The 12003-nt window shown below is 34.7% G+C and overlaps 1 protein-coding gene across 3 annotated transcripts in view; it reads right to left on the bottom strand.

Annotated features, from left to right (window-relative positions):
- The window catches only part of LOC127868846 (uncharacterized), a 179708-nt gene that overhangs the window by 160709 nt on the left and 6996 nt on the right, over positions 1-12003 (bottom strand). For all 3 annotated transcript variants that reach the window (XM_052410937.1, XM_052410936.1, XM_052410938.1), the window contains exons 9-28: positions 11683-11837; positions 10503-10590; positions 10000-10080; positions 8940-9109; positions 8673-8838; positions 8305-8450; positions 7866-8013; positions 7399-7571; positions 5869-6019; positions 5570-5718; positions 4930-5077; positions 4561-4724; positions 4272-4422; positions 4026-4162; positions 3774-3921; positions 3344-3513; positions 2644-2794; positions 2352-2506; positions 1111-1258; positions 370-536 (exon numbers count right to left, since the gene is read on the bottom strand). In XM_052410937.1, the coding sequence (XP_052266897.1) occupies positions 370-536; positions 1111-1258; positions 2352-2506; positions 2644-2794; positions 3344-3513; positions 3774-3921; positions 4026-4162; positions 4272-4422; positions 4561-4724; positions 4930-5077; positions 5570-5718; positions 5869-6019; positions 7399-7571; positions 7866-8013; positions 8305-8450; positions 8673-8838; positions 8940-9109; positions 10000-10080; positions 10503-10590; positions 11683-11837 (2966 nt within the window). The remainder of the gene's footprint in view (positions 1-369; positions 537-1110; positions 1259-2351; positions 2507-2643; positions 2795-3343; positions 3514-3773; positions 3922-4025; positions 4163-4271; positions 4423-4560; positions 4725-4929; positions 5078-5569; positions 5719-5868; positions 6020-7398; positions 7572-7865; positions 8014-8304; positions 8451-8672; positions 8839-8939; positions 9110-9999; positions 10081-10502; positions 10591-11682; positions 11838-12003) is intronic.

Here is a 12003-nt window from a genome sequence, read left to right as displayed (position 1 = left end):
AGAAGACAAACATACATACAGGCATTCACACACATAAGCACATATTCACACGACAGAGAAAGAACGCAGCAACACAAGCGAACAGGAACATACGCACACGCGTCCGCGCAATCACACCCACAACAAACGAACGAACAAAAGAACGTACGAAACAAATAACGTACGAACGAGCTTACAAAAAATTAAACATACATGCATGCATGCGTACGTTCGTGCGTGAGGGCGTACGTATGGGACGTAGGTACGTCCCGTACGTCTGTACATACGCACGTCCGGACGGACGGATGGACGGACGGACGGACGGACAAAACAGACAGACAGACAGACAGACAAACAGACAGGCAGACAGATAGATACATATTTACTTACGGCACTCAACTTCAAGGGGAGCCGAATAAATACACGAACCAGTCATCCAGTTATTAGAACTACACTCAGTTATTGTTTCTTCATATCTTGTACACATAAGCCGCGATATCGTATAGTTGCTAAATGTCTTGTTGCTGTATGTGAACGTGGATTGAACCTCGCCATATCTAAATCAATCAAACACATCAGCAGAAATTCGAAATCGAATTGTAATTTTCGACTAAGGTACTACTAAAAAGTACCCGGTACGCTTAAGTTAACTGTTAAATAATCGTGGTACGGAAAATATAAAGAAAATGTACCTTAGAGTATTACCGGGTGCCTTTAATATAATTTTACGCACCCGTGGTATAATGTGGTATACTTAAGAGTAACCGGGGTACTGTTAAGTACTACCTGAATAAACAATGACAAATTAAGCGTTATTCTTTCGAAAGCAGCGTTATTGCTACATTGTCAAAGAGAGTTTGCATTTAGAGGAAATCATTCTAACTAATAAGTATACAACATATTCTTCCGAATTATACACTACGAGTGTGTGAATTATAACCATAGGCTTATATATACATAAATTTAGTACTTCCATCGTCTTAAATACGCCTTAAAACGTATGTTTATTGTTCTTGTTACCAGTTAGTTATTAAGAAAATACCAGAAACATATTGATAAAGCATGTTCTTTGCTATACTTAACAGTAATAATTTATTTTATTTTCCCATCGCTGTCAAACCACACACTTACGTATATCTGAATCCTGCAGATCGGCATATAATGTTTGCCACAAAGCTGCTGGTTGTATCTTGACAAACGGGCCCCCAGGTACCATTGTAGAAAACTTCCACTCGACCTTTGGTTAGCGAAGGACCATCCGCAAGTCGCACCATCGTTTCTTAAAGCAAATTATATATGGCGTGAGGCATAAGAACAGTTTCATTATCAGCTGTAATTCGAGTTTTATGACAAAATATTTGTACATGTTGATGCATTGAGGATATATGAACGTTTCCACTTTACAGTACGTTTCTACTTTGTCGTAAAGGCTCAAAACAAACCAAATATCACTCACGGCAGGCATTGTATTTGTTTTCTAGAATATGTGTGGATTGCTGATTAAGTAATTAAGTTTTTCCCAATAAAGAAAAAATATAGATTGAAATTGATACAAATGTGCACTTTTAACTGGTGGGTGTGGTAATTAATTAATGTGAAAACAGAAAAATACTTTTTCAATTTAGATAATTTAATGTTCTATGTAAACATACCATTTGGCATATCTCACTTTAATATGATGTATTACATTGTATTTTGTTTATGTTTTTATCAATACTTGTTTACAAACATTATATATGAATTTTGAGTATTTTCCTATATTTAAGCTCTTTTGGAAAAAAATACTAATGGAGACTTGTTTGTACTGGATTAAAGTGTAAAGCACTTTTGTGTATAATATTCAGAAATAAAAATAATTATACGTATTGGGTGCGCGAAATTTGTATATAGCACAAAAATGTTCAATGCGCAATATCCATAACGAGCTATTCTGCATTTCCATTTTGTTTTTGTTTTTTAACTTGTGCGATAACATCAAATGGAATATGCTCTCGATTATTCCGTTAAACGGTAAGTGCATGATTCAGTGTGTATATATGTTTAACACATTTAAACACCATCCCCATTTTCACACATTGCCGAAATGGCAATCTGTAAAAGATTTATGACCTTGACAAAAAAAATCGAAAGATAATTTACGGAAACACCCATTATATATGTAATATTTTGACAGATATAGACGATATAACAGCATATAGAAAACTATATAAAATAATGGATATTTTGAAAAAATATCATAAAATATCATTCATTCTTTAATGTGCAATGTTTATACTAAAGCTTCTTTGTATTAGTTATTTGCAACATATTCTCTTTACTTTATTTATTTAAAGATACGCATTTACTTTCCGTGCAAATATGTAAATTCTTACGGCAATTGATATGTATCGCCATTTGGCTTCCACATTCAACCAATGTTTTCTCAGTATATCCAGTACATTGCGAAATGTCATCTTCGACCCCATTGCATGAAAACCCGCCATCGACGAGGGTACCGTTGATTGGTTCCGATGAAATTGTTGCGTTTCTGGTTGTTTGAAAAATTGTCGAATGTGTTTTATGTGCGTACTATTATAAGTATACGCGAATTACTTTTTATGAATAGTTTCATTTGTTTGCATATTATACCAAATCATAAAAATAAGTATTAAATAGCATTGTTACCTGGCATGCGTGTGTCCTAACATTCGACATATGACGTACGCATCATTTGAACTGAAGCCGTCCGAGCATACTGGAAGCCATGTTTTGTTAACATTCACTTCTAGTTTTCCAGATAGAAAACTGTTGCCTTTAGCAAGCTGAATTGGTGTCTCTATTAAACAAATAAAGAATATTTATACTTTATTGTCAATTACGGATAATGTTTAACGCGATACAACCGTCGCATTTTAAATTTGAAACTCTGTTGCATATTTAAAAAAAAACAATCCCGTACTATCTTTTGTATTTTAAGAAACAAAACATGTATTAAATGTTTCAGTAAGTGAGAGACTAAACCTCAAATCCAAAGATTATTAAGTAACTATCTTAAGATGCTTGCAATACTATTTAATGATCAGTTGAACTGTTTTAGGATAAAAATACACCAAAGCTACATTTGAAATGGGTTAAATATGATCCTCGACACGAACATAAAAGGTTCATTAACAGACTGCTCTCAAATTGCAATTCCGGATTCTTAAAACGTAGCATAGGAAAATGACCGATTACTGCACAAGCCGTTATCTCACTACTAAACATAACTTACTATTTTGATGCATACGTTTAACAAAGGAAACATAATGACGCCTTATAAGGTAAGTATATTTGGTTTTATTAGAAATCTATACCGTATGAAACACACTAGGCCATAAATACTCACGACAACTGATTCCATGCGTGTAGTAGGTTCCTGTAGATTCAGAATATACTGTGCTCTCCAGACATTCAACAATGTCAGTTTCATTTCCAAAACACTTTAACTTCTGTAACAGTGCATACCGGTATAGTGTTTTCTGACGGAGATAGTCCGTTGACGAATGTTGGTAGTTTCTTAATTTAAATACAATTTTTACTGTACATAAGTTTTCAAGCAGCAATGTTGACTTGTATAAACATGCTAAATTAAACTTACCGATATGTATTGGTTAGGATTGCTATTTTTATTTCATATACATGCATACTATTAAGTACAATACATTATCTGTGTTCTACAAAATCCCATTAAAACCAGCGAATACTTGGGAATCATGAAATAAATAACAACAATCACAATTCAAAACCTCGTGTAATATACAATAATGCAATTTTACCTCGTGAAATTGAAGCCAAGAAGTCTACAAATTGTCCCTACAGTTTGTTCGTCATCAAAACCGTTAACTGTACTCTCGTAGTCACCGAGTTGAACTATTATTTGCCCCATGTACCTAGTTCTACCATTTTGTAGTTGTAACGAAGTCGCTATTAAAACATTACAATAACAGTTTGCGATATATACTGACTTTGGTCAAGCACAAAGATAATAATTATACTCGAACACAGTCATAGCTAAACTTAATACTTACGACACGAAATTGACAAAATTGAAGCGCAATTTGTCTCGTTGATTCCTAGACATTGGGAAATATCGTCTGCACTTCCGCCGCAGGTCAGTAGCAGATTTGATATGTTGCGCGTGGTCATATTGCTCGATAGAGCTAGTCTTAGAAACAAATATAAATAAACATATTACAATGTGTACTTTACTTATTAATTCACAATATTATCATTAAACAACGTAGGGCCATACATATTCCAAGATATAAATATACCTGTAATTGTAACCCAACATTCTGCAGAACATCTTTGCATTCACAGCGTTTCGTGAAGGGTCGAAACATACGTTTGACCATGTCTTATTAATGTAGACCTCCACATTTCCTGTATACATATTTCTTCCATCTCGGAGACGAACAGGTGTATCTAACATAGATTAAGATGCGAGTTTTGTCAATGTTTCTCTAAACGCAAAGTAATACACAAATCACTACATACATAAATATTGCGTCACATATTCTGGACAAACATAACTTTATCGTAAGAAGAATTAAGGCTTCTTACTGCATCTTAGAAAAGCCGGATTCTTGCACTTTGAATTTGAAAACCAGTCCGAGGATGGACACATCTGATAATCGTCCTCAATACCCGTGCACTTGATATTGTCCACAAATGAACCGGACGCGAATCCAGCCTTGAAATACGCTTGATCAACTAATGTATAATCCCTTTAATGTAAATAAAGTAATGCAGTAATTCATTACGTGTAAAGATAATAAAGTCGCATTGCAAGACAAATCGTACTTTATCAATTAAACAATGACTGCTATGCAGCATACAATTATACATATAACCGAATAAATCTTTGTTTTTGAAACAGTTTAAGAGTATCAGATGACCTGTCTTGTTTTCAACAACGAAGAAAATACAAACCTGGTGACATTAAACAACATTTTGCATATGACAGACTGGGTCTCAGCAGTTAAATTATCAGCACACATATAACCACTACGTCCGTTCTTCTGCACATTTACAAATCCCGAATGCGAATTTGAGCCGCCATAAAGAAATATAGGGGACACTGAAAATATTAAAGTAACATGTTATCCTAAGAATGATGAAATAGTACAAGAATAAAGCAAGTTTTCATATTTATTTAACAACACGAATTTAACAGCAAAATGAGTTAAAGAATATTTTAAATTGCAAATAAAAGGATTAAAAATCATCTGCTATAATTTGCAAAACACATAAAGCAGAAAGCAGTGATTATTTAAAATACAACAAAAGATTGTGAGTGCATCGTTGTAGCAACTATAGGATCCCTAGTCCGAGGAAGGACACAGCGAGATGTCAGATTTATTGCTGACACCTCGCAAGTTTGTAAGCAATGAGTTGAAATAACCATAGTTTGTTGTAAATTTTCATATCTAATAAGCAAACATGTATTGGATATTAACATAATGTACATAATATTTTGATTTTTGGCAATATAGTGTAAGAAGAAGGAACATACCAAAATTGGCAAAACTCGAATAAAGCAAAACAGAGAACAAAGATAACTGAAACATACAGCAATTGATTGTGAGTCCATAGTTGCTGCAAGAAGTGTATCCCCAGTCTGAGGAAGGGCACAGAGAGATGTCAGATTCATTTCCAACGCAACGCAGGTTTTCCAGCAAGAAGTTTGAAGAATACGAGTTGGAGGAGTACGTTGCATCTCTGCAAAGTAAAACATTAACCCGATATTAGACTAACAAATACGTAATACGCTCTAACCCCCCCCCCCCGCCCCACCCACCATCCATTCATTTGAACAGATTTGTTTCATGACGTAATAACAAATAAAACAATGACCTTAATATACAATACCTTGAAAAATTATATTGTAGCAAACGACAAAGTACGTCTGTGCTCTTTCCATTATAACCATCATAGCAAATTGGTTTCCAGTCATTTTTAAAGTGCAACTCAACCCGCCCGTCAAACGGTGTTTTGCCTCCCAGAAGACGAATTGGTGTTTCTGTAAATAAGAACATGCAATCAGAACGTGTATGTTCAATACAACCCAACATCTATGTGTGCTACGAAAATAGTCCACCTGCACGGTAACGTTTAAGGATAAATGTACGATAAAAAAGTATGTGATCATAAATGTATACTGTTCCGTGCACGTGTTAAAACGCGATCTAAAATCGACACTTATCCTATGATATGTTGTGTCAAGGTGATATCCATTTACAAGTGCGTTTATATCACTATAATGGACACATGAATAAAAGGGCGAAATTATGACAAGATATAATGTCAAATAAGAAACGTAAACAATTAAAAAAAAGAGATAAACCAACGCCCTAATGCATTCATGTATTAAAATGTAAACCACAAAACTGATTCCGTTATAAATATATTGGGAGGGGTCGATCCAAAAGAACCTATTGAAATTGCGTGGTCAAATTTATTGATGCATAAATAATGCGAGTGTGTATGTTAGCCACACTCACTTAGTAAAATAACCATACAAGTTTAGTTAACGTTTGAATGGATCAATTTGAAATGAATGACATGTTAGCTTTCCCAGTGTTTGGGTGACATTGATATAAAAAACACGGTAACGTGATACAACTGTTAAACAAATACTTTAGTTCAACTGATCAAGAAAATAATAGCACCGTCTACCGTCTGAGGGAACTGAGCAATGGCCAATATCTTGTTTGACAGTACTCTAGAGTTTTTCTTATACACTGATTTCATCACTGAAACAAGTTATGCTGTCTTGAACCGAACATTCATAAACTAAATAAAATCAAAAACCTTTACCTAAGCTAAACTAAAAATAAGGGCATCAACTCAACTAACAGCCCAGTCAATGCCTGCTAGAGTAATACATGTAGAAATAAGTTGTGAAATTCTGTTAGGGCGTAAAGCGAAATGTTCTAATACTATCATGAGATATGAAAAGTCCAAGAACTTTCAACTTTTGAATGGAATCAAAAGTCAGCATCGTTAAAAATTAATTCTGCGTCTGAGTTATAGAAAGATTGACATTGACCTTGATCCAAATCATTACATGTAGCAAGAGGTCACAGGACAAGGAATTTATGTTGGACTGTTTATTTAAAAGTCACGGATGCAGTCGCATGCATCAAGGCGTCTACAAAGTGCGATATTCATAATCGAAAGTCGTGCTTATAAAACCACTTAACACGCAAATTGTTATGTTTATTGATTTCTAACAATTCACCGCGAAATCGATTAGAGATACGTAAAGGAAACACATATAAATATGCAATATTGTGAAAATGTATCGTCGTTTTCGTTTTCAATTTCACATTAGCTTCATTATGCAGTGACCAACAGTACATTATAACGTTAACAATAGTACATTGTATATTTACGCACCGAGTACTCGACATAAAACGGTTGCTACGTTTCCGTCTTCACAAGATGTTTCATTCCAAGGGGAACTCTGACACTCTCCTATATCGTGCTCGCTCGATTTGCAAGAAACGTTGTTAAGAAGGTATCCATGCGCACCAGATCCGAAAGGGGAATCGTCGAGCACTGACGCATTCCTGAAAATCTAAGCGCTATTCACCACTTTCATCCTTACTCTAGAGTTAAATGTGTTGCCGTCATTTTATGTTTCGGAGGTTATAAACTGGTAAAGTAAAAAGATAATAATAATTACTGTCTGAATTTGTGTTAGTATTATTATTTCTGGGAAGAAAATGAAAAAATTATTATACATAACGCAGCTGTCGTGAGTTATTGCCTAATAGGTGTACTTTGATCTCTGAGTACTACATAGACACTTACTGATGTGAAAACTAATAAGCATGACAACAATGTTATATTTTAAAGCAAACCAAAGGCGTATGCCAGCTTTTCTGCAGACAACATCAGCCTCTGTGACGTTAAAACCGTCAGCACAAACGGTCCCCCACATTCCTCTATGCAGCACCTCCACTCGACCAGATCTCTCGCTGCTGCCGTTCACTAGGCGGATGCTGCTATCTGCAATACGCCAAGTGCTTTGTGATCTACATAAATGATATATGGGGAATCTGTGATTTGTTCGCCACACGTGTGTGTATGTTTAAACAGTACGACGTCAAATACAAGAGGATTGTTTTTATTTCCAAACAGAAGGCTGTCTGATTATATATTCATATCTATCAGAATATGTTATAACGTATTTTGTAGATGCGATGAATTTTATGATTAAAACAATTTATAAGGCAATGTTTGTTATGCTCAATTATGGATAAACGGGTTTTTCAATATTAACATGTACGTCTTACTTACTACATACGATTGCTGCCTGTGGGCATGAATCCACAACACCCCACAAACCAGATCGACAATCGGATACGTCTGATACAGAACTGCTGCATGCGAGTTTTGAAATGACCTTTGAACTTCGAGTTGCAGTTGGGGTCGTCAAGTAGCCACTGCAATCAAATGGATACTATTGTCCCATATAACAATAACGTGATATGTTCAAATAATTCTGTTATCTCATGGAATAGTTAAACATGCGTTAAATATCAACATGCTAAATCAGTATAGCGCAGCAAACATTCGCTGACTGTACGTGTGGATATATTCGTGATACGGTCTTATTTAATACAAATATTGTATTCAAATACATTCAAAACATAAGGAGTATACACCTTTGGTTGAATCCCATATGTCTACAAAGAAGATTAATGTCTGTCGATGTGATATCGTAGTTATATCGTTGGTTACATATACCAAGCCAAGTTCCGTTGTACAAGACCTCTACTCGTCCAGCTTTTATTGAAGGTCCATCCATGACTCTCACAGTGGAATTAATTCCTGAAATAGCATTACAAAAATTAATGCATGTCTGTATTTGCAATGCACATATACTACGACAAGCAGGACATATCACAACGGAACATTTTACTAACACTTACCACAATTAATCGCCGCTCGGTAGTTGTAACTGCACGAAGTCGCTGTCCACTCTTTGTCAGGTGTGCATTCGGTAATATCGGTTTCGTTTCCAGAGCATCCGAAACCACTTATTGTGGGAAATCTTCCATCCGAATTGTACTGGTTGAAAGCGTGATGTATTGTAGGGTACCTGGAGGAAAACGTGCAGTTAAATGCAAACTAGTGCGCGAAAATGAACATGATCAGTATGAGTATAAACACGATCGATAGCGGGAGGTCTTTACTGGATATTGTTCAACAGCAGTCGATTCAATGTATCTGTTGTGCGTGGTTATGAAAAATATATTTTCAATTTAGTAAGAACATCTTTTTTGAAGTTCTGTTGCGTAGGAGTTACTTCACCATAGCGCAGTCTTGATTTTTCTCAGTAAAAAGCGATTACTTATTATGTATTAATAGAATTGTTCATTCAAGGAGTACTATTATTGTTGTAAGGTGTGCACAGATTCGAGAAGTGTGATAAGTTAAAAATAATCATATCGTGTGGCGCAAACATACGCAAAGGAATGTGAGATTAATATCTGTAATACGCTCTTTAGGGACTTATAATCTGTTTATTGGTCGATGGAATTGTTAATACCTAAAACATGTTTATTTTCAAGTAATAATTATTTTTATTCAGGTAAGTTTGCCCGTATATAAATAATTACGTGATAAAAATGAATTTAAGTGCAGATAAACGTAGTTGGCTTTGAATGCACATACTGTTTGTGGTGTTTTAAATAACAATTTATTATATAGTTGCGATTAAACATGACTGTTAACGAATGCACGCCAAGAAATGTGAAAGAAAGTTCATTCCTCCGCGGACTATAAAGATCGTACTGTATGTACATTATATGTTAACCAAATTTTGATACTATGTGTGCGATGAATGGTATATCCGCAAAGACATCCAATATTATTTTTCTAAAAATGGTTGAAATCACAAAGATGTATCAAATTGACAAGAAGAGCTAACTTCTGTCATGATAACCAAATAGCTCAAATACATGTTATACTATTAAACGCCAAGCATACCTAGTCGGGTGCCCAATCATTCTGCACATCACCATTGCGTCCTTTGTTGTCAGATGATTATAGCAGATTTCTCTCCAATCCCTGAAACATGCCAAAACGTCCCGAACAATGTTAATTTGTTAAATTCAGTGAATCATACATTTAATTAAACGTTACTGTTTCAATCACTAAATTGTAAGCATTTTATACTCATATAGTTTAATTCGAATATATAAGAGTCTCGTCATGTGAAAATAAGGTTTAATGCATGTACGTTAATTTTCGTTCCAAATAAGCCTGTTATGTCCGCACATACTTATCAGGGCCGAAACTTTCAGCTTTTATTGTAATGTTCGTTTAAAGGAAGACTATTCTTCACGAAAAGCCAGCTAAGGCGGAAGGAGTCGTCCATGATAAGCCGGTGCGGACTGAACGGGCTAATCCGGGACGACACTTAACGCACATGTATTAAATCCCCTTTTCATAGAGCTATGCTCATATATATCATATGTATTCGTAAATACCCGTTGGCAGAGTTTTCTCTTTGGTAAATTTCAATTCTTCCATTAAACATGGCTGTTCCCTCAAGAAGTCGGATCGGTGTTATAGCGTCTAAAACACGAAATGAATATTTCTAAATTAACTATGATATTACGAGGAAAAGATTGATCACGTCAATTGTCTTTGCATTGTTATTTATACAATGATTGAAATGATAACTGGGTAAGATTCTAAACGGTGTATACAATTGTGAAGTACACTTTAAGGTATATGATTAAAGATGCCTTACTCCGGACCTTACAAATCATACTCTCGGGACACACACCTTCACTTAACTATAATGACGTAACATAAAATTAAAGAAAATGTGTTATTCAAATTCGCTAACCGACCCTTTCGTATGTAGACATTGATCTGTTTTGAATTCTATGCTTAGTTTTCGATATGTTTTGTTAAGTTTGAAACTATTCGCTCAATTAGTATACATGTCTTAACTTTCAACATGATTTATTGAGATTAAGACAATGTCTGCATATCGTTTCATATCATTGTAAGAGAGGGAAATTCATGGGAAATAAAATGTGGATTCAAAAAGGTGAAAGAATAAAAGTTAAGCTGACTTACCTACCCTAGTTTTGGAGATGTTAGTGGAAAGTGGACATTAAGTGTTATGAAAAAATGTACTTTATTGATAAATGATATCGTTTACACGTCAGTAAAGACTTCACTTGTTTACCCAGTGCGTATGTGGATTGTTTTGATTTGTTCTCGCCTAGCACACATCCCTATTTGCATATGTAATCTTAATTATAATCTAAATTCTACTGAATTATTTAATAAGTTCACATAGTGTTTGATTTCAAAACACCATATTTACTAGGAAATAACTAAATTAGTATACGTAATATGCATTAGATCTACCGTCTTATATATTTTTGTGATGCTTTTGAGAGGATGGGGTACGTCGATGTAAAATCAGCTATTGTGCATATCATTTCTTTTAGACTTGCAATATGACGCGTGTTTAATTAACACATTTAAATATTTGTTACGAAAAAGGAAAACAAATATAATGTTAATTAAAGGGTTAAAATAAATTATAAAAATACAAATTATTCATTGCGTTCATAAAAACACTTGCATCCAATCGGTATTGATTTCAATCCTAAAGAAATATACTCAATCACAAAATGTTTATCTTACAGCAATTGAATCCAACGCTAGTCCCATTCGAACACGACGGGGCAAACTCGTTTTGGTTGCAGTGGACAATATCGGTTTCATTCCCATTGCAGTCGTAGCCATGCGTTTTCATAAGACCACTTCCAAATCGTCCATCATCGTAAACGGAAATATTTCTAAAAGTAATTAAAATGTTTATAATGTGGCGGTTTAAATGTATTTCAGTTTGAAATACTTTGACATGAGAAAGAAAGAGAAAGAGAAAAAGCATGAGAGATTCAGTCTAAACACGAGATTTTCAATACAGTTACTTGATAGTATAATAAACGTACTCAAGGTAAT

This window comes from Dreissena polymorpha, chromosome 2 (assembly GCF_020536995.1).
Source record: "Dreissena polymorpha isolate Duluth1 chromosome 2, UMN_Dpol_1.0, whole genome shotgun sequence".
Classification (NCBI taxonomy): domain Eukaryota; kingdom Metazoa; phylum Mollusca; class Bivalvia; order Myida; family Dreissenidae; genus Dreissena; species Dreissena polymorpha.
The sequence above is the reverse complement of the archived record's forward strand: the minus strand, read 5'-3'. Positions and strand labels throughout refer to the sequence as shown.